Genomic DNA, 25056 nt, shown 5'->3' on the forward strand with positions numbered 1-25056 from the left:
GATAATAATATGTTTCAACAGTTTATATTTGTGTTAGTGTTCTTTGTTGCGTCATGGAAAAGTCATATTTATTCCAAGATACAGGAAGAAACACTTTCTCATTGTTATTATTATTATTATTTTTCTGGAGCTTTTTATCTCAACATTTCTTTGTTTTCCCAATAGCTTAATTTTGAGACTTAAGAATGCAATGCTGTTTCCATCCCTTAGGGCTGTTTGGAAGCATGACAGTTTAAGTATTTTTTGTTTCCCTGTTAGTGATAATCTTTCAGATATTGAATCTCTAAATTATATTTAGGTTATTTTGTCATAGACAAGACACTCAACTCGAATTGGGGAGTCGCTCTTTTGGAGTTAGACTACTTTTACTTATAGTGCCAAACCTCAATGTTAACATCCCAAGCATTACTGTTCCATCCAGTTTGGACATGTTGATGGTAAACAAGATATCGTCCTTCCCTAAATACCAACACCCTTTAACCCTGCTGGTGTATCCCCCCCCTGGGATGATCTATTGCCTCCCTTATTAAGATCATTAAATATAATAAAAGGTTCAACAGTCAGAATGCAATTTAAAGTCATTTGGAGGCTTGCTTATGATAAACTGAGTAGTCAACGAATAGTAGTTTCCCTTTTTACCAGTTCTGATAAATTACTGCAGCCTGGAATAGATTCGTTTGTATGTATTTCTGACAAGAAATTTTGAAATTCTTTGTTATGTCAATTCTGTCATATTGCTTCATAGATGTAATCTAAAACTTTATATGGTTTTTATTCATCCTTGTTTAATAAAGGTTTATTAATAATAAACACAAAAATAAAGTCTGATTGTCATGTATCACCTGACAGAGTAATACTAGTGACCATCGACATTAGCCTGCATGTCACTGCTATATTGTAGTTGGACCATTTCAGAGGAAAAGACGTGTTGACCTTAAATAAGCATATTTTCTTTTTTTCTGAATATTTCCTAACATTTTACCAATTTTTACCAATTCCGTCACTGAATCTGGGAACCCCTTAAGCAAAAATAACTTAGTGAAACCATTGATCCACAGAATGTACAGCTAATGTATTCAGTAATTTGTTTTGGGACTTTGGAAAGAGTTGAATGTGCTGTCCCTTTTCAATTTTACATTTTCCAGGAAAACATTTTTTTTTTTTTTATGATAGTGCCTGTAGGCCCCTCCAGGCTTAAAACTTTCAGAGCAGGTATGCACATGTAGCCTATCTTATAAGAAGCCAAAGCCATTTTCACCATGCAGTCGAGATTTTCAGTGTTGATATTCCCTGCATGCTGATTTTTTAACTGTGATTCACCACTTTTTAGGAAAGATATTATTTTTTATGCTTAGAAAGGCTTTTTAAACAGAAGGAACACATTCAGTAGAACACTAGAAACCTGTACTGTATATCATCCTCATTATTTTATATTGCTAACCAGTTAACAACAACCTATACAACTAGGAGTTTGTGTTGCTCTGTGATTTTTAATTATATCCATCTCCTTCAGGTATTTTCAATTTATATTTTATTTATTAAGGAATTTCTTACAGCGCCACTCTCCACCATGCATTGGAGTGCTGTACAAAACATTAAGACTTTAAAAACTCTAGACCAATAATACAATTAAAAAGAAAACATCATAATAGAAATAAAACATAAAAATAAAATACATCTCATTCTTACAAGTGATTGTCCAGTCATAAGTCAGCTATAGTTCTCTCTTAACTTATTCAAATGCTCTTTTCAAGTTCAAGTGAAATTGCTTGCTAATTATTACAGTACAATTTCATTGTTAGTGGGTAGTGGTTATCACTACTACAATATTTTGTAGTAATTTATACAATTGTGTGTTGCAAGTTATGAACCCAAATTATTTTATACGATTTTTTAAGAAAAAAAAACATGGACTGGATAAATATAGTGTGTCACCCTGTTGAAAACAATGCTGTAAAGGAGAATGTTTATTACACAATTCAGCATTTCTGTGCATTACCACATACATCTGATACCTCTGCAAACGTCTTGCCTGTGAAGAATTATTTCTTCATGAAATCGAAAACTGAACATTTGATTGACAGGCTCCTACTGATAGTTATGGCATTGACGTCAGTATTACTGGCTGTCTTCAAGCTCAAACATATGGGCATACATTTGAAATGTTTATTTTGTTAAGAATTCTGTACTCTAAATACATCCTTTTCTAATATAATACTACACAAAAAGTGGAGGTCAGTTGTTTTAAATGATGGGTGAAGGCACACACATACTGTATATTACTGTTCTCGTATTACACTTGTTCAGATGAAATTAATCCTTTGCCTTCAATAAAAACACAGTGTTGTGCAGGTCCACAGCGTTGGAATACACGTCATTTTTTCCATCTCAGCTTTTTGGGTTACGTTTGATCAACTACAAGCAAATACAAAAGCTCTACTACTAAGCAATAAACACACACAGTCAGGAAAATAGTCCAAAATCTAATGGAGTGTATAGGTTGAACAATACATATTGTGTTCCCTTACAGACATCTCCCAAGGGTTTTTGTTTAGCTTGAGAGTGCTTCTCAATCCACAGAAGCATGCAGCTGAACCATATTTTTGGAATTTGTAAAGTACACAATAAATAGACTTTGAATCAAGAACCAGAGAGTTCCATTTTATGTTTAAATTCGACTTGTGAAAAATCATTTGGTTTTGGAGTCGGTAAACACTGGACCTCTTCACTCACAATGAGGTATGAATGTCGCAGGGATTACTTCAAATCAGGAAGTCTGAATTTGCAGATTGTAGAGGGGGCATCCACAACTGCTTCTGAGACAGGTATAGTGAGGCCTCCTCAAAACAGAATAGATAAAACCACATAAAACAATGAACGTTTCCATGAATTGCTTCACATTGACTATGTTTACAACAAAAACAGAGATAGTACTCTATGATAGTAGTGCTATTATTCATGAAAAAAATCCACTTGACCTTGGTCTTTTTATTTTAACATAGGTTTACAACAACATTGTAAATGTAACACCATGGTGTCATTTAATGGTAATTAAGGGGGGCTATGGTAATATGTTGCATGCATCAATAGAACTGTACCTTTAATTAAACACGCATTGCATTAAAAAGGGTGTTTACAATGAGTTTGTAAGATTTTAGAATGCTAAAGTTGAGCTAATAGACTACAGCTACTACTAATTAAATTCAGATGTATATATTTTTTAACTATGTACTATTAAAATGTACTTTGTTTTATGGCCACTCAGCTCAGAACAGCTGCATTTTAATATCAGCTTCATGAAACAAAATGTGTCTGGTAAAAAAATTTACAATTCAATACATTTACAAAGAAAGACTATAATATAATTATTAAAACAGAAAATAAAGACTCTAATATAATTATTAAAACTGAAAAGAAACACTATAATATAATTATTAAAACAGAAGTATTTTGTATTACTTCATATCTTTAGGGTGATGGAAAATGGCTGCCATAATGTGGTCATCTGACTTTGTTTAGTTTTTGTTTGTTTGTAAAGACCAAACACTAAGAGATACTGGGCCCTCTTCACAGGTTTAACTCAGGACTGTTTTTTTTTCCCATTTTAATGGTTTCTTCAAAAACATTGAATAGTACTCATCTGTATTCTATGAATTTCTAGGTCAAGCACAATTATGGGTATATCTAATAAAAAATATATATTTTTTGATAGTAATATTACAAAACTATTCTCATCTTACTTGCAAAACTTTTTTGATTGATTGACTTCATATTGGCAGGGTTATATAAGCACTACTGGACCTTCTGTGTTTCCATGTCCCTCAAATTGAAAACATGACTACGGGTGGGATCAAATCAAAACTTTGACAACCCACTAATCACACTTAACAAACCTGTATTTAATAGCGTTTTCTTTTTATGAGTAGAAGAAATAAGATACTTACAAAAAAAAGAAAATGCTATTAAATTAAGTTTTGTTAAGTGAGATTAGCAGGTTGTCAAAGTTTTGATTTGGTCTGGGCCTATGTCCTATATTTGGGTTAATGTGTGTGAATAGTGCACTGTGGTTGCAGTCATTAAGGTAGGTGATTGAGGGCTCAGCTTACCCAGAATCCAGAAAACTAAAGTTTTGTGTGTAATACCTCAATATTTGTCTACCCTACAGTTGCAGTATTTGTGTAGAGAGTTAGATATTATGATGCCTGAATTAAACACTGCAGATTTTCTGCAGCTTATGTGAACAGAAGGAGAGGAGGTGATTAGGCCGTTAATGGATGGTGCAAAAATATTTAATGAAATCTTTACACATAACAAGTGTATGGACATAATCATTAGCCAAATAGGATCATATCTGGATTTTAATTAGATAAAAAGGAAACAAGCTTATTATTATTATTATTATTATTATTATTATTATTATTATTATTATTATTATTATTATTATTATTATTATTATGGTTTAGCTTAGTATTACTGCATGTTTGTTTGTTCATATAGAGTGCACTTCATGAAACTGGACAAAAAGCATTACAAAGTAGTCCAATGCTGCCAATTATGTGTATTTTTGTTATTTACACTATATGTATTTTCTTTTTTGTAAATAGGGAACCTTTAGTAATACTACAATATTTGGAGAATTGTATTATTTGTATTACATTTTGTCTGGTCATTATGGAATCTCCACAGTAATCCGCTTTAGCAATTAATGTTCCAATTTAAATGTTCTATGAGAAGCAAAGCCTTCAAGTATGAAGCATGAATATTACTATGAGGGGTTGTAAAGAGGAGTCTATTAGAATATATCATCAATGTATCAAGGGACCATTATGCACATTGGTGTAAATACATCATTTAATTACAATGGAGACATTACTTCATGTTTCTACTGATGTAAGTATTATTACAATTCATGAAAATCTCAGACGACTGCAGGCCATTACGTTGGGCAATAATCTATTCCATAAGATTTAGTACTAAAGACTCACAAGGGTATTACAGCATTCATGGATTCCATGGAAACAGTCTTATATCTAAGATCCCGAGGCTAGGACAACTGACTTATTATCTTTGAAAAACATAAATGAAATCTTTTAAATTCAGAAGGTTAAGGAATTCTAACTCCTGAATCTTGGAGAACGACTTGGAGCCACACAAATAACAATATAACCATCATATGGAGTCATGTGTTTCCTCCCCACTAATCCATCAATCTAAATTTTTTATTAGAATGGCTCTTGGAGTTGTACTAGATTGTTTACAGAAAACCCCCTGGATACATCAGTACACATACCTGATAAGGCTGATATATAAGCAAAGAACCGGGTTGCACAGAATAACACAAAAACTCAGCGGATTAAGACAGTGTTTGAAGTTGCTCACATTGAACTAATAATGACAGCTGGATTAAAGAGCAAACTGTTTGAATTCAGTAGTCAGTGGTCAGTCTTTCTCCTTGGCTGCTTCAGGATTTCACTGATATAATTGCCTACATCCACTGGATTTTTCTGTGCTTGACATCTCTTTATTTTCTGCCCAGTGCTCACATTTTGTATTTGCACTGAACTTTCTTTTCTCTGTCTTATATCTTTAAATTGCCACTGGATAATATAAATGTAACATACACATTGTTTTTAAGAGTTAAAAAATGGTAATTGTCAATTGTTGATTACAATTATTTTTAGCTAATAGCTGGTATTATCTAGTAAATTATGTTTTATTGGGGATTTAATCTTACATCTATAAAACCCTGCACATGTTTAAGAAATCAGACTAACTGTAGAAAGCACTGTAGAATTTTAATGCAACGTGACTTTAATTTTGTTTTTACTAGGTTAAATAAGGTTTGAATTCCAATCCTGAATTAAGCATGACCACCTCAACAACCAAAACAGCCTGATCCAACCAGCTTCAAACCAGCAGAAACGATTCGATATCAATATTAGATTGTATCACCAAAAATATAGCAACATCAAAAGTGCCAAAGCATTATTTCTATTTTTATTGATAAAGTGAGGCTTGTATTTTATTAATATGGTTATATTTAGTTATAAATTGACATTTGCATTTTGTTTTCATTCCGGACTGGGGTAGATGTACTAAAGTGTTACACATGTCACAATAGTCACAAACCAGTTGCAAACGAGTTGGAAGTCCTGGGTGAAATGTAATAAGCAAGCGCAATGCTGTTGGCGACGTTTTAGGGAATGCTTTGCGGCAGCAGTTTGTCTTTGCAGTTCAAGCTTAGATGAACATGTAATTATGGATGTTCCTGCATACATTTGCAAAAAGGGGGAGAAGATAGTGCAAATGAGAGTTCTCAAATATTATAATGAGATGTATGAAAGCTGCCGGCAATTGCAACACTTACAATTGCATCAATTTGTTAAGAACTTTTGAAAGCATGTTTTAAGCAGTCGCAATTGTTGCTGGCATTTCCCAGTCCACTTTGCCTCGTGCGTTGCCAGTTGTGCTCAATGTATTTTTGAGGCAAACACCCAAGTACATAATTTACACAAAAAGCAGGGTGTACTTAGAAGCCTTGAAAACAAATTTCTATGACATTTCTGGTTTCCCCAACGTGTTGGGAGCAATAGACTGCATACATGTGCCGCTAACCTCTGTTCCGATCTATTTTGTGTCAATTAACTAGGCTACTAAGTAGGCCAAGTTAAAAAATAACAATCATTTTTCAACAAAATGCTAAAATAATTTTGCTTCAATTTAACATAATCTTTTATTCGCGTTGTACACCAATGTGTACAATGCAGCAGCATGATTTATTTTGCGTTACCGGTAAGCTAAAGTAAAATGAAAGTGCGCTAGGTGTTCATTTGATTTGACTACTGTACTGTATTGTACAGATTTATATTTTTACATAATGTAATGTGTAGCCTGCCCAAAACACATTAGTGTTATTTCAGTGCAATGATTTACATTTCAAATGCATTGAGCACTATAAATGTATGTGTGTGAGATTTTATTGTATTGTTTTTAAACCTGACACCTCCTTATGTTGGACAAACCAGTTTAGCGAGGGGCTACTGTATGATTGTGAAAAGCTTTTTGGGGGTCAAGGTGGGGACCCCACTATAGTATCTAATGGGGTTAAACTGCCTTTCATTTTTTATAAATATAACGGTATTAAAATAGGTAAAATGAAGACGGAACAAAATGCATTGTACAGGTGACATTTACATTTAACAAAAACAATGTTATTGTGATTCTTGCACCCTTGCATGTATAGACGTTATCCTTCGGGCACTCTCTGTTGCAGCAAACCACAACTCAACTCCCACTATTTATTTGAACAATATCGCACGACTCTCTTAATATATAATGCTAGAGATCTCAATAAGAAGAAGCAACAAATATTTAAATGAGTATATTGCGCTTCTCTTCATTAACATATTTTCTCTTAGTACATAAAAATGCAAATTGCATTATGTTTGCACTGCGACTGGCCCATCGTAGTACATCTACCACTATGTTTTTAGTATGATTTATTAATTATTGACATTACTTAATTTATGTCAGGTCTTTGATTTATGTGTTTTACAAACATAATCACAAACACTGGAACTGTATAGAACATTGTGCTGGCCCAATAAAAAGTTACAAAAAAACAAAAAAAACAACATATGATACTTTACCTCACACCTTGTCAGGATAGAAATCCCATTTGCTACAGACCAGAGAATATTATTGTTTCAATTGGTTTCAATGAGCAAACATTGTTTTTATTGGTCTGAACAGGTTTGTATTGATATGGAATGAAAACTACTGTGTCAAATTGGTTTCAGTATTTAAACTATAAGACCATTTAAGATGCACTGGTTACCAAATCCCATTTGGCAACTGGTCACTAACTTAAATTGATCAATTGGATTTTCCAGTATTGTAGAGAAGCTGCAAATAGAGATCTAAATGATTTATTCGTAAGAGGTGTTTGAGACAAGGCCAAGCAAGACTGCTGTTTATCTATAGGACAAGAGGAATGTGAGACAGATACAAAAATCCCTCACACTTGATAGGAAAATGTAAGCAAATCAAAATGTATGAAATAACTGAACACAAGCATAGTTTTGTGCTCATTTTTGCACCAATCGGTTTCTGTTAATAATGGTAAATATACTATAATGATGATTACAATGTTTGCAATCGTTCTGAGTGGTTGTTATAGCAACAGCAAAAAATATATATATATTTTTTATTTTTGTGCGCTGTCAAAGGTACTCTTCAGCATTAGTTGCCTGCCATAAACGTATGTAACACAGGCTAGATTGGCCAGAGTGTTATTACTGATCAGCTTTTGTGGATTAGCTGTTCAGTAGATGGTGCTGTCTCTAACATCTATGATTCTTTGGCTGATATACATCTGGTCACATACTATGTCTATGGCAGGGAACTAGACTTGAAGAGCTCCTGGTCTCAAAAGTACTTAACAATAATATTATAATAACATTTGAGCAATACAAAATACTCAGAACAATTCAAGGGACAGTAAATAAAACAATAAAGGAAAGGTAATTTACAGCTACTTACATTTGAAACACTATTTTTACCTGAATGTATAAGTCTGGTTGGTTTTGATAAGCGTAGGCAGGGATATTTTTCTTCACAAAAGCTTTTTGGGATTTAAAGTACATGGCTTGCAAATAACAATAAAAGGGGGTTTCAAATGTAGGTCCATATTTATTTCTTGGTTTTCATCTGACAACATTGGAAGGTTATTTGATGCTAAGACAGCTACATGTTTTCAAAAAAATCTTCCAGTGTCTGTTGAACCATATCGGTAGTCTTGTCAATTCTAAATTCTGTTTTTTTTTTTTTTTTTTTCTTAACACCATTCAGCTATAGGCATGCATAAATATGAATAGCAACTGTACAAAAGTATGAGGCAAATCTATTATTCATTCTGTTATTTAAAAGGGAATTGAACTTGAACAGAATGATATAATAAAAAAGTAATAAAAAGTACAAAGCCACATGAGTCAGGGTTTTACATAAATATAAGTGTAGTAAAATTTGAGGCTAATCTTCAGAAGAAAAAAAAAACAAGTTATACTAACAAATAAACATTACTACCAAGAAATAAATGATGTATGGTAGACAAGAAAGTTAAATAGAAAGGGTATTTGAATGACGAGAAGCACAACCTCACAAGCAATAAAGTCCTATCTAGGTTATATATCTATCAGCCTGTCACATTTTGAGTGTTGTTTTTATTCCTGTCAGGTATTTTATCTCACCAAAAAGATATATATTATGGTATAGTTTTTTGTTTTTTTTTCTCAGGGTTGGAAAATGAATATCACTGATACCTGGAAGTTTGTGGTTTAAATAGAATTTTTCTCTAGCAGAAATGTGTAGGATTTAATGTAAACATTACAAACACCTCTATACAACGAAAGCATGAAAATGATCACAAATGCTTGGGAAATAGAGGTGACTGTACTGTCACCCAACAATTTGGTAGTTTAGTCATACTAATGTGGCCTTCCATTTGAATGGAATGCTGGTATGTTTTTAGTGGAGAACTTGAAGTCATAATTTGATGGTGAAACCTACAGTACAGTAGTCTGAGTTTAATTTGGCAGGTTGTAAGATGTTCTGTTTGCATTGTGCTCAAACATATCCTATCTGTTGTTGTATTCATTTACTTATTGATGAATTTGGGCATTAAATACCTCCAGGTAACCTCAAGTGAAAAGTCAAAAGAATTAAAGCTGGTAGAGTGGGAAAATCTCAAAACACTCCCTATTGTCAGAATTAGCCCTAGCATCTTAAAACGGTCAATAAATATTTGTCTTATATACACACGTCAATTGTATTTCTCATCTGTTGCATTCTTTTGGAGGAAATGCACAATTTCCTGATATCTCAGCCATGGTTCTGCATTAAATGAAGCCAGTTTGATTCAGGTTAAATGATCATGCTTCTGAGGTTTTGAAGTCATGTTGTAAAAGAAAATTCAATATACCGTAGCCCCATAGGCATTCTGGTATATTCCTATATATTTTACTAATTTGCCCGATGAATATGGCTATTGAAATGGCATAATTTTAAATATGGCTGTTGAAATGATGGTTGCCTTATTTAATCTAAACTTGGAATGATTTGAATTCAGACAGAGGTGCAACTTTGATCAACAGACATTTACGGAATAATGACAAACAGATGTTTATTAATTTTGTCTTCCGGTTGATGATCTAGTTTTTGTTGTCTAAAATCCACACTGGCACAATTCTCCTTCATCATTTTTTGCATCCACAAGTGTTTTGATTCTGCCAATATTTTAACCTCAACAGATGGACCCAGTCTGGTGCAGAAGTTATGCAAATGACTGAATGCTCTGCTGGGATTATTTTTCTCTTCCAAGCGACGATCTCCCCCTAGTATTAACTGAAACTTGAGATATGACAGACCAAGTCTAGTGACAAACAGTGGTTCTCACATTTTTGAGTAATGAACTGCTTGAGCAGCAGTAGCAGACTAGCAGTAGCTACTGTGTGATTTGGGAATTTGAAGTCTATTTCAGAAAAATCTCTAAATAAAACTTTACGTTCACAAGGTTTAAAATAAAACAAACAAACAAAATACTTTCAAGAGATAAGTCAACAGTTTATTACACAAATATCACCCTGTAATACAGTAATCTATTATATTTACAAGGTTAACTACAATGTAAGAACAGTACTGTAATATACTACACAGGGGAAAAAATACATAGGTTCCATTTAATTCCACTTTATTCCCAAAAGTATGACCAAGATTCTCTGGGTTTTTTTTTAAGAATAACATAATATGCTACTGTATTTATTATCTAATTTTGAATGAATTATAGCAATAGTATATTGTTAACAAACAGATAAATGGTTCAGTAAATAAATCATTTAAATAGTTAAGCATTTCCATACTGTTTTTATAACCCCATTCAATGAAAATACTTGACACTGTAATTATATTACATGCACACAGAAAAGCAGTACCCCTTAAAATAGAGGGTTTTGTCCCAGGGACCCCCTACTAACAGTGCCACTGCCAGTTTCTGACATCAACAGAATCTGAAACAAGTAGAATAAGAGAAAAACAATGAAATACTGCAAGGAAATTCCTTTTGTGTCAGATCCAATTGTATATTATATATTGTAAATGCAATCAAACAGAAAGTTCATCTATTTGACAATAGAACCTTCCCACCACAAAAAAAAAAATGTTATTACTTTCTTCACCCCGACATATGATTGGCTAGAAGAAATCTTTAAAACAACCTGTAAAATGCATCAGTAGGCATTTGTCTCATGTCAGCGGTCAATAGTGAACCAACTTTTTTTAATAGTCACATGTGATTGGTCAATGGTCCCACAGAAGCAAGCAATAATCTCACATAAGTGGACTGCAGTCTCACATTAGTGGTTATATGCCACATGTACACTGATGTTACAAGTTCAAACTGAAATTTGAAATGGCTGATTGATCTTCAACAGGCAGCTCTGCTCTCATCTCTAAGGAGTATTTTTTATAGGGGTATTCAAGTAGAAATTTCTGTTCAGCCAACATCTCCTGGTCATCTGTACAAGAATTTGGCCGATCTGAAATTATCTACTTTTTATGAGAAAATAGCTTTTTCCAAAACAAAACCTCAGCGCTGCTGCGACAGTACAATGCTGTTTTCACAGACATGATTATTATAACCACAGACAGCAGGGGCTGGCATAACAGATTTTTAACAGTTAGGTAGTGTGTGGTGAAAAATAGAAAGCAAGGTGCATTCCAGCTGAATAGCAGTGTGACGCTATAAAATAAGAATAACAAGTCTGCCAGTTTGTAATACATCTGTAATTTTCAGGCTTTAAGGGGTAAACCATTAGTTCTCTGGGTACAAAGGTTACTGGGAGTATTTCTGAGATTTAAGGATTTTTTAGGTATAGAATATATAATGGTAAGAGGGAAGAAGCACATACATGTTGGGATATGAGCTGAAGTAAGCTATGATACGCATCATTCACTTGAATTAACTAATTATTATTCCACTGTAAACTATTGTTTCTAAAAGTAATTTTTTTAAATTATTATTTTACCTACCTATTATTTGTTTATTTAGCAGACCTACCTAAACCATCTGTATTCCCCACCCACCCCTTTCTCAGATAGACACGTACATTGAAAATATAGCTTGCTTCAAAGTAAAATTACTAAAAACAAACATTAAAGTGTATATATTGAAGGCTAGTTAAACAAAAAGGGTTCATATTGGAGGGTGCTGTACAGGTGGTTATTATTATTATTATTATTAGTTATTAGTATTAGTGTTATTATTATTTCTGAAGTGTGCCCTTCATCCTTGTGTGATATATACTTTACCAGTGTATCTACAGTATGTATTGGGCTGAACAGCATGCTTCAGTGAGCTTATCCATCTGATGGAGCCCATCCAGCTGGAGAGCTATTGAATCTAGTGGCTAAACCATAGGGATTTTGTCTAGCCAGGTAATATTCCTCTCAGCCTCAAAATAGGTACCCAGCCTACTGAGGTCATTACCCTGAATCCAAAGGCTTGTGTCCATATCACAGGGTTACAGTCAGTTCTCAATAAGATGACTTTCAAGGGACCAGAACAAAAAAATAATAATTTAATTAGCAATTGCTACTGCCAGAAGAACTCTTTGCCAAATAGTCAAGCTGACTACTGTACCTTGAGAGTGTATTGTACATTGATATTACTGCACATACTGTATCCACTGAACTGTTACCTACATGTGTAGTGTACATATGTAATGGGCAGTGTTGTGTGATGCATAGCCATTATGGATTATGTCCCCTGTCTGTGAATTGAGATAAGGTTAACAGCTCCGGTTCACGCCCAGACTACACCCTGTTACACAGAGAACATAAACACAGAAACTGCAGTGTGCTGTAATTACACGACAAGTAAACACAAGCACTCAAATGTTAAATATTTGTAGTCAGAGGAAATTTGTGTTATCTGAGTTCGGTTTAATGAAAAATGTGTTTATTTAAAATTACATTTAATACCTTTTTGTCAATAAACCAGGAACATGGATATTGATTAAGAAAACTGGATCAACAGCATAATACCAAATTTCTAAATAAGTTTGCCACTCAATTTTGTATACACTACAGTAGGTCTGAAATTCCATTCACAATGTTTGTCATTAATGATTGTATTCATTAGCACCTCAGATAACATTTAAATATTGATGCTCTGTGAGATACAAGGAATCTCAAAATTGAGAAAAGACAGAACTTAACCTAGAAATAACATGGAAGCTAAACACAAAATAACAGGCAGCATTTTGTTGTGGATCCTGTTATTTAAATATGAACCAATTCTTTTTTGAAAACTATATGAACAGTGTGTGTATAAATTAGTATGATTTAGTATGGTATTTTGTTTTATGAATATAGCCAATTATAGTTTTTCATGTAAGAAATGAATAAACCAAATTATACATTATATGATTTAGCATATTATTTTCCATGTGTAAAGGTTATGTAATAAAAGTATAAATTTACAGAGACAAATGTATTTTGAAAAATACACATATTTTTTCAAATGACCTTTCACTACAAGTTCTTCTATTCTGAAGAATTACATTAGACATGCTGTAGTATTGTCTGCGACTATAGATCAGGACCTGGTTCCCTAAAACATGTAACATCAACCTTTAACCTTCGGACTCATCGAATCCACTTAATCTTTAGAAAGTAATTTTCAGTAACCTTACTCTTATATAGATGTAGGTCCTAAATGCCAAAAGCCAATGCACAGTCCTGTTTCCCATTTTCAATTACTAAAAACAAGTATCCAGGTTTCAAGTAGTTAATTAGATGGAACTAAAATAGTTGTTGCAAACAAATGTGCTGTATTTAACATTCACATTCTATGCAGAATACGTGACAATTGCTTATCTCCATGGAGATCAATAATGGGATTGAGATCATTGTGTAAAGTGTCTGCAAGTTTAATGTAGATAGGATGTCATTATTATTTTTCTCCTAATGATGGTCATTATGCATGAACACTGATTGAATTCCATGTGTTACCTGCATTTGAGCTGAGAGGAATAATTACCATTTAAGTGTCTCCATTAAAATTCATACAGGAATGTTAATGCTCAGACCTCTTGCTTAAAAATAACTAAAATATTCTTTGAATGTTTAATGAATTGCATTATTACAAAGCTGTGTATAAATATTAGATTAAAGAAATCTGTATCTGTGTGAAATCTGGGTTCAATGGATACAGTTCTGTGAGTCTTAAAGAAATATAATTCCATGGTCTTCTTGTTGCAGCTTATTATGTCATGTGATTCTTAACACACACACAAAAAGAAATAATTCCTGTTCATATAATTCTATTGGTATAAACATACACATTGTTTTATTTTCTATTTTAAATAGTACCTTATACTTTAAAGTAGATCTTATACTAATTGCATTCAATACCTGATGTCCATTATCACCTGCTTTCCAAAACCTTTGCCATCATAAACTGATATCAACCTGCACCCAATTATGTGAGCTGACATGACGGGTGTGTTTGAGGAAGGGTGGCTGTTTGGCTTCGGGTTCACCAGTATAGTCTGGCACAGTTCAGGTTTTTAACTCAATGTGTTCAATGTAGTTCTGTATAAAGAAATGTACCTGAATGCATTAGGATGTGTTACAAAACAGACCTGTCCTGTGAACTTGCACACATATGGTCATCCTAGTTAGAAGTCAAGGGTTTAAATGTCAAAAGCATAGTGCTGTTTTTTTTTTTACTTAATTATTATTATTATTATTATTATTATTATTATTATTATTATTATTATTATTATTACTATTTTATTGATGAAATACTGATATTGTTGTTTACTATTTTTAATAGTTCTGAAAATACTGACAGCTGTCAAAATTGTGTAAACTGGGTTGACAGCATCATTATACACTTAACACCACCATGTAAATGCAACAATTGACAGCAATAGTGCTGTTTTGAAAGGTAGTTTGAAGATAAGAGTAGCTAACCAAATTAAGTGTTTTTAAATTGTATATAAAAATGTGAAGTGTATATGAGTTAAGTTGGTATGGGGCATAACTGTAGTACCTGGAGATTATAATTCTCTTTTTTTAACAACTCTGGTAATAAAATAAATACACAAATAAACAAGAACAACAATAAAAAAATAAGGATGAGCAAATTCCTAAATGCAACATGTAAACTTCACTGACCCACAGTGAAACAAAATGATCTTGATATGACACTTGGGTTCATCATACATAACCTAATAAAATGTCATAACATGTCAATAGATGGTTCAAGGTATTTTCCCATCAAGTCATTAGATCCATTTTTCCTTTTCCATTTTATTTTTCTATCGAGTCATTTACTTGACATCACACACACAATGTAATTCTATAACCTTCGTCATTCAAGAATTATTACTTCTTAAAATAGAGTTTACATTGACATTAAGGGGTTGGATTAAATCTAACTTTTCCTAAGGGGGGCATAATATGTTGCATTTTCAGAAATAAGAAACATGATCACCCTGGTGATGAATGCATTAGTAGGAAAGAAACACCATTTATAAGAATTTTGTTTATGACAAAAATGGTTAAATACTAATATAATATATTTTTGGAATCTAACAAGCATTTATCTAGATATTGGGGAAAACGTTTTTGAAATCTGTTTTTATGTAACATTCATTTCTTCATCAAATGAGAATACCTAAATGGACCCATTCTGTAAGGGTTCAAGCCTCATGCACAATTATACTGTATAATGGGTTGAATATCTCCAACCCATTACAGAATGGGTCTGGATCCTTCTAGAACATTTTGAACAGTGTATATTGTTTGTATACATATATAAATCTGGTTTAAAATGTCCCCTAGGATGTTCCCATGCAAGATATGTCAATTCTTGTTTTACCAGTATGTTTTTATAGTAGTCCACTTCAGCACATATCACTTGAGTGGAATTAACTGTGTTTACCTTCCAGGTAAATACAGCACACAGTAATATAGCTATTCTGTTGTAAATTCACAGCTGTGGAAAGCAGAGAGCTGAAAACAGAGCAGAGTAGGGATTTGGTAAGGCCTAATCAATCACTGACAGATTACTGCTAAAGCCACTTCCATACCTATTAAAGCAGGACAAATGCAGAATTGCAACTGAACAACTTCTAGTTTTAAGCCAACAGTGGGACTTCCTGGTTATTTATCAAAGTCATTGCTGGTAAGCAGCATGCCTCAGTGTACTATTGTAGTTCACACCATATAGAACTGACTGAAGGCCTAGCATTGAAAGAAGTGTTTATGCCCTCAGCTGTGGTGCTGTCAGCCCTCTGGAATTTACTGTAAATCACATTGCTTTTATTGCAAGATTTAGTAGCTTATCCTCTGTGGGCTCTATTCACTTCAAGCTTGTCCCCATTAGGATGTTAGCCTCAGTCCATAAAGGGACTTGGCTACACATCATCAAACAATGCAGAAAAGCAAAACCTTTTATTTTTCAATTTTTGAAACCCTATACTTCTTAACAGTCATTGAGTTTCATTGTAGAAGCAGAAGTCTACTTTATTTGATTACAGTTCTCGATTTCCCCTACAGATTTATTATTTATAGCATTGCTTTTGTTTCCATTGACGGTCTCTGGCTATTTGTTTTGGTTGTCGCACTTGTAATAGGCTACATTAAGATATAAAGGGCAAGACACACATGTACTGTACTCCAGTGCAGCTTTTGCACCTGTTTTATTCAAATAGCAATGGAGCAAAATGAGGCAGCAAATACTGCTTCATTGTAAGTATCAGAGAGCTAGGAATGGGATCAAAATGAAAGATATTATATTCTTCTGCTACAGCATATTGCTAGTTCGCCACAGCACGAAGTGTATCTGTAACATTATGTTCTCCATTATAAACCACAACTTCCACTGCTGATTTAACCATTACCTGGTGAAACTGAAGCTTTCGAAGATGTCGTTATTTACAGTGTCATTTCCCCCAGTAGTTAAGAGTTAAGATACAGTACTACAAAGGAAAGCTTATTAAATATCAAGGCTGTAGCCACCTATGAGGCAACGAGGCACGGGCCTCGGTTAAAATCATACTAATCATTGCTTATTTAGGCTCTCTACACGTTGCTTTGCCACAAAATAAAATGCATTTCATCCCTCGTTGTGTGCATGCCTTAATTCCCAAGTCCCACTGATATCTACAGTCTCTCTGTGCTCTTCAAAATCTTTTACTGTCATTGCAGACTACAGTAACACCGCTTAGTTCACACCACCACAGCGGTGCAACGCGTTCAAAAAGGTTTCGAAACGACCAAGGCTAATTAGCGATTTACAAGGTGAGGCAAAGTAATATTGTTGATTAAAAAGAAGTACATATCAGCCTGATAATAAGGAATAATACATTCCCTTGGTAGTCCGCAGTTTAGCGAACCCTGCTTATTAATATTCCAATTCTAAACCGCTACTGAAAGTGGCTTGTAAATTGCAGTATATTGGGGGATGTGGCACAGTGCATGGGCAAGTGCCTCAGTGATTTTTCATGGCTGGCTACAGCCCTGAATATGCATGATCTTTTTTTTTTACTGTTTAGAGTTATGTCCCGATCATTACTTCTGAAATGGTTAGTGAGTTAAAATCTATATAGAGTAATGCTACAGTTAACTCAAAGCAAACTTGTTATGAATTTCTAAATGGCACGTTCCTACTTCAGTGTGTCGATCAGTGAATGGAAATGCAATGGGCCACAAAGCTAATCTATTGCTTGTACTAAATAAAGTTCAACAAAGTTTTAGTAAAACCAACAAACTACTGCTGTATCGTACTGATTAAAACACTTTTGACCAAGAAATGTATAATAACATGATCATTTTATTTCTGTGGTAATTGTATGACATTGCTATGAACTACAACTTCTACAAATGATAAGTTACATATCATTCATCAAGAGTTGTATTTATACTGATGTACACTGTCTGGTCACTTTGTTTGGACCTGTACCTACAGTATAATCTGTGTGGCCATAATTTCCCCTGATCACAGCCTTGACACAAAGTTGCAAGACCACACAGGGCTGGTAGGTGTCTTGACATGTGTTAATATCCAATTGGATAGACCGGTCCTAATAAAGTGGCCAGGCATTGTAGATCACAAAATAAAATAGAAAAATAAGAAAAAATCATCTCGTGTGGCACAGTAGCAGCACAGTACATTCAATAGTTATCTGTTTTCTTAATAAATTGTTGCTGGTTACCCATCTGAATACAAATAAAAGTCTTGATTTCACAAATCAGTGACTGCTAGATTCTTAAAGTAACTGAAAACTGGTTTTACCTGTGACTCAAATATGGGTCTGACCCTGAATTGGAAATCATCTTACAAATCCAATTTTTATACTGATGGGTGTGTATGTAATAGGGTGGAGGCTGGGTGTGAACAGGACATAATCTATAACGGCAGTATATCACACAACACTGCTTGTCAATCTTCATGTCAATCTTCTTTTAACCTGAAATATCTTTTTTTATTATTATTTGAGATATAGATTTTTTTTTTCTAAACCACAGAGACAGAAAAATATAACAAAGGCAGACTATTCATTGTAACAATGTGAATCCCTTCACTAGACCACACTCAATCAAAACAGACACAACCATCAAATATTTACAACTGGAAATTAATTGCAGGTATAACTTGTTATGAAGTTAAGAAAACATAACAAGATGTATCCTGAGATACTAAGCTATGCAATAGTTCTTAGAGCTATTTGTGTCCAAGAGCATAAGCCTGGATTCCAATATATTGCAGTTTATATTTCTCAGACAGAAGCATGAAGAAAACAGTACTTTTATTCTATGACATTTTATTATGACATTAAACATTTTCTCTCGGTTTCACATGCTCTCTCTCTCTCTCTCACTATACAACAATGCTATATTATCATGATTCAAATTACTGGTATACAAATCTGAATAATTCACACACACACACACACACACAAAAACACAGTAATCACAATGCATTATATCATTATGTTAATTTCACTGTTTTTTAGACAGCTTATGATTTCCATCCAAAAGCATATTCATGTTATTATTTTTAAAGATATGCTAGCACACTTATTTAATTTTGTTTTACATAATACAAATGGTGCAGATCTCTTGTAGGAGCATTTAAAAATGAGATAGTTCCATGCAGCCTTTGTTTTTAAATATTAAAATAATCAGCATGATATATTCTTCACATCCTTACTATCTATTATAATTTTCCAATGATTTTATTTTATTATGTATTAATTATTCATTTAGCAGACGCATTTATCCAAAGCAACTTACAAAGACTAGGGGGGTGAACTATGCATCACAACTGCTGCTGCAGAGTCACTTACAATAGGACCTCGGTTTTACGTCTCACCTGAAAGTTCTGGATTTTGAAAGTTCTGCAGCATTCCTCAGCTATAAAATAAGGACTTAGAAATTGGCAACTTTTTTCAGCTACAGTACATCTTATATACCAGTAATATGTTATCATTTTTAACAATGTGTTTATCTGCTTATCAACCAAAATACCCTAGACATACTGTCCAATATGAAGTGCCATCTGGCTGTTCATTCTTCACAAGCACAGCACTGTGGGTGTTATACAGATAATTCTTTGATTCATTTGTCCTGAAAACTTATTTCAGTTGCTCTAATGTTCCTTTTGTGATATATTTCCCACTTATGCTTTGGGTATGAAACAGTACTTCTTTTATTCTGGTTTTCCACTTCTATTAAGATAAAACAGTGGTTCTTTCATTCATTGGCTGCACTTATTGCAGCAATAACTGGTAGAGAACATTGGTGTTTTTGTTCTTATCATTTTTTTTTTTGCTTTAGTTGAGGATATGTAGATTTTTCATGTACTGTTCTGAAACTGCTCTATGGTACCATCTTACTACATTTCTACCAGACCCATGGATATTGACTTTTAGCATAGGAACCCACAGCAGTGTGGAGTAGTGGTTAGGGCTCTGGACTCTTGACCAGAGGGTTGTGGGTTCAATCCCCAGTGGGGGACACTGCTGTTGTACCCTTGAGCAAGGTACTTTACCTTGATTGCTCCAGTAAAAACCCACCTGTATAAATGGGTAATTGTATGTAAAATAATGTGATATCTGTATAATGTGAAATAATGTATAATGTGATATCTTGTAACAATTGTAATTCGCCCTGGATAAGGGCGTCTGCTAAGAAATAAATAATAAAGAAGTAAATGTTCTACAGTATGATGTATGAAATCAACAATTGAAAAAACAACAGAAGAACATAAATATGGTGGTAGCATAATATATTTCATAATGTATTTGATTTTTTTTTTTTATACTAGGCCCCAGTGATCATCTTGCTAATGCTAATAATTGGCAAGACGCTTTATTTTGAAGCATTCATTTTCACTTATACCAGATATAAATGCTCTTTTACCCTGCCACACTCTCGGACCCCCAAAAAACTAGAGTATATACTGCACTTAGGATGACACCCAGACGCACAGTAGAGAATAAGATGAAATTGCTCCATAAAAAAATGCTTTTGTGATTGCAGATCAATCTATTACATGGAAATCATAATCGTCTGAACAGCTATAAATTGGTGTTATGTTTATAACATCAATGAACTGTATTTGATATTCTTTTTTCATCAGCATTGATGTCTTCATTCGTGTTTCATGATGGTCCACTAATAATGTGCTATCTAGGCCATTCAGGCACTAATTAGGGCTGAAATTACTAATTCAATGTCTGCTCTATAATTACCATTGGAAAGGATGTATCAATGCCATATTGTCTCATTGTAAACTATCCATCCTGCATAGCAACATGAAAACACATGCGACAGTATTATTAAAAACAAAAATCTAAGATTTGAAAATATCAAAAAATGGTTTATATATTACAACATTATGTTGAGTGTTTGCTCTGCTGTTGATGCTGCATATAACATCAATTTTATACTGAAGGGGGTACAATTAATTTTTCCATTTAATTACAACACTGGGTAGGACTATACCATGGAGCAATTTCACTTGATGTATAAAATATGGCATAATCAGGAATACAGGTTTATGGAAAAAACATCCATCAATAAACTAGGTATATGTTATACGGAACGAAACACCTGTTTGGAATAAACCCATTAAGTCATTTGTGAAGTAGACATACTAGGGGTGGTTGAACTTTCTTAAAGAATGTAACAGTATTATAGCGAGAGAAATCACGTCTGAGGTTCTATCTTACTGACGCTTAGTATTTTTCAAGCAGCTACAAAATGGTAATAGAAGAAATAATCAAATATGTATTTAATGCAGAGCTGTCTTTTTAGTGCTCTTTCTACTCCTTTAGGCTTATGCTAAACAGCTTACACACAGTTGCTGATTGGTCTGACTGCCATGCCCACAGAAGATCTCGTTTGTGGGAATAGATTGTCAATGTGAGATGTAATCTCATCTTCCTCACTCCTCATAGATAGAGAGGTGTATTTGTAGACAGACCTTTTAAGCAGGATAAGGTTTGAAATAGAGACAGATCTTAATAATGCTGCTCTAAAACATGTAAATCTCCTTCACGGATCTTTCTCAGTATCGGTATTGTATGTAGTGATGTTAATGAATCACCCCTCTTGGATTATTAATATGTATTTAAAGGGTGGCGATATTAGTTTAGATTGTTGGAACCATGCTACCCGGGTAACGTTTCCAGTGATGTGTGTGACATACAGTACAATGACCTGATGCATCAAGGTTTTCATTTTTATTTTGTTTGAGCTTGTATGTATGTATTTATTTGTATATTAAGATACTACCACCCCCCTTGCAAATTCACTTTCCACATTTAGTCTTTTCATTTTTGAAGAATTAATTGGTGATACTAAACATGATTGCATGGCATGATTTTAAGACACATTACTCTTTCCCCTGTTATTCTTTGAAAGTATTTTTTTTAAATGTAGTTTATATTACATTTAGCTATTTCATGTGAAGGTGATGCAATCAGGCTGTGTGTACAATGCAGGTGTTCTAAGCAGCTGTGTTTATGAAGTGTATGATTAATTATGATAATTTGTGCAAGGTGTACTCTTGCAAGAAGGTTTGTTACCTTTTAGGAAATAAATCATGAGCTCCAAATCACGTGGACAGTACTGTTAGCAATGGTACCCTGTATAATACCATTACCAAATCTGAATGGGTATGTATATTTATTCATGGTTATTTGATTGGTATAATATCCCCAGTCCTCTTTTATTTTCATTTTAGTTTTGATCAAGTTTATTTGCTTCATGTTTGTAGATTCTGAATGTTGTTGTTCATTGTTGGATGGTATGTATTTATTTTTTTAATTTATTTATTTATTTATTTTACAATAGTTCCAAATCAGGTGGAAAGAGGAAAACAATTTGCTGAAAGATATGGAAAAAATATAAGATCCCAAAATACATGCATTCTACAGAACTAGGTAAAAAAAAAAAAAAAAAAAAAAAAAAGCTTTCTAAAACTACATACACTGTATCTTTAATGAAATAGATTATTGTGCAGTTCGCAGGAAATTCACTGCATCTGGATGTAAAAAGGCATTTGAATTTGGCTCCTCCAAGCTAACGCATGCGTGCTGCAGTGGCATGCTGGCTTCTCCGGAGCAGCTGTTTTGGGTTTGAAATTCCAACATGGCAGAGGCTGTAGTCAGTCTTCCCTTCAGAAACTTGGAATGATTTCAAATCGTAGGCATCCTCACTTAACCCAAGCACCCATTCATCAGCAAACACATCGGATCGATGTTACTCTAACCTCCGTGCCTGCACTGCCACACACCCAGGTAAGAGTTTACATGGGTATCTCTGTGATGTAGACAATTTTTAGTAATGTAGGAGCTATGCCACGGAAGATGAACCGCTTTATGTTTAAAAAAAAAATAAATAGATGTACCTCAGTAAAACGTCCCTATGCATCAAATAACACCCATGCTCATATTTTTAAAGTAGAAAGTGTAAAGTAAACAAAGATTATTGTTCATTTTGCGTGGTTTACAATAGTAAAGTATGCCGAGGATTAGGAGTTGGTTATGTTGAAAAAGACCCCATGCAAATTTCCTTTAGGATGGCAGTTGTTTGCTTTAAAATAAGAAAGTGAGAGTAGGGTGGGGTTTGATGGCTACAAAGTAACTTCTTAGTAAAAGGGAGGTTGAAATAAGTCGTTTTTTTGTGTTTGTTTTTTTTTAAAGTTGTATGTGGTCATTGTCAGTGTGAACCGGTACATAAAAATGTCATTGGTCTCGCGGAGTAACAAAACTAACCGCATCATCTATTTTTAAAGTGGCGAGGGGAGGGGGGTGCTGCGTGGTGGGTGTATCGCCGTCTCGGAAAGCGAAAGAAAATGTATATTTTTAATGGCATGTACAATCCTCTGATCCTATTACTGCCCTCCCTAGAGCTCTTGGTATTTTCAACGGGAGCGAGTGAAATTGACATGGACTTGCATTCTTGGTCATGCGCTTGTATTATTTTTCTTTCTTTCTTCACTTGCTATCAAACATCGCTGGTCTTGTTGATGTTGCTTTCCCCTTAATTCTGTGCATGTTGGTTAATGAATACCTGACGAAAAGGGCCCACGTTTCATGGCAGTGAAATTTGATAGCTGAGAGGAAAAGTGGCTTTAATGAAAAGCAACCTTTGGAATTCCTGCTTGTGAAAATTCCGATTCAGCTTTTTTTTTTTTTTTTTTTTTTTTGTTATTGCAGCAAGACATGATCAGTAGCACCAGTGTTTGTGGTATGTCAATTTTGGACTCTACTTCATTTACATCGAATTAGAAAACAATAAATAGCATGGTATGCTTTTGGGGTGTGATTGTTTGCATGTATGCCATCAAATATGACCACTGTTTATGGTGCCTTACTTTTGGATCTGTTTTTTCATTTTTTTCCTTCATGCAGTGTTGTGTTTTCTCTTGTGCATGTGTATTATTGACTATATGTTTAATTATACTTTTACATGGGATACTTTAGAAGTTTAATGAACAGTGGATTTAGAACTAATTTAATTGCTTTTTTGTTTGTTACTCTTATGCTTTGCATTTAGCGTGGGACTAAGTTTGCTTTAGAAATCATTTAAAAAAAAAACAAACAAACAAAAAAAAAAAAACTGTATAATTCACCAAAGAGTGTTTATTTAATGCTGAACAATTTGGTCCAAAACCAATATTTAAACAAAAATATAATGGATAATTTCAGTATATAATGAAAAGCTTTATTTGCATGTAAACTCACAAAAGTTAATTGTTAGATATTTGCCATTTTAAATTGTAATGCTAAACTTAGTGGTATCAGAAACTAGTTTCGGATTTGGAACTGTGTGTGTGTTTGTAACGACTAAGGCTACTGCCAGGTACTTTTTCCATGTTCAGTATTTTGTGCTTTGTGCATTACAAACATGATAGTGTTTTTGGTATGCATCAAAAATAGTTGTAGGTTAGAAAAACAATCATGCTGTAGTACTGTAGTTGTGTTCAGCCACAAATCCACTTTCCCATCTTGCACATAGCAAATAATAAATAACTGATTTGATGGATTTTTTTATTTATTTTTTGCATTTGAATTGGTTGGAGTCAATTGGACCCTTGGCGTTGTAGATGTTTGTTTTAGATGCACATCATTTGCAGGGAGAAATGTTTTAGGAATGAGAGCAGAGCCCTTCTCGCTGAGCTGTTCCGGGGAATGAGATTACCAGATGGGAGATTTCCCTGTTCTCATGTTAAAGCTCTAATATATATTCAGAGCAGACTGGGCTGCATGCATCTGATGAGGCGGATATCGCATATATACATTTTAAATCGGGTGCAGGAAAGTGTGCTAAGAGCTGAGATATTTGATGGAGAAAATGTTTTGCTCTGATTTGATGCTCATTAATAGTGTGATTGTTTGATTTTATATCAAAAACAAGATTGTGTCGTTATTATGGACAACAAACATTTAAAATCATAATACTGTTGAGTGTTTTTGC

General features: G+C 33.8%; 1 protein-coding gene across 2 annotated transcripts in view; it reads left to right on the forward strand.

Annotated features, from left to right (window-relative positions):
• The first annotated feature begins 22636 nt into the window (after positions 1-22636).
• LOC117426595 (fidgetin-like) overlaps positions 22637-25056 on the forward strand; it is a 51725-nt gene continuing 49305 nt past the window's right edge. The window contains exon 1 of one of the 2 annotated variants that reach the window (XM_034044333.3): positions 22637-22874. Coding sequence is in view for 1 of the 2 variants with exons in the window: in XM_059033737.1 (XP_058889720.1) it covers positions 23802-23826 (25 nt within the window). In the remaining variant the exon portion in view is untranslated. Of the gene's footprint in view, positions 22875-23396; positions 23827-25056 lie in introns of those variants that run through there. The other variant, XM_059033737.1, reaches the window with a different exon arrangement.

Source organism: Acipenser ruthenus, chromosome 11 (assembly GCF_902713425.1).
Source record: "Acipenser ruthenus chromosome 11, fAciRut3.2 maternal haplotype, whole genome shotgun sequence".
Lineage (NCBI taxonomy): Eukaryota > Metazoa > Chordata > Actinopteri > Acipenseriformes > Acipenseridae > Acipenser > Acipenser ruthenus.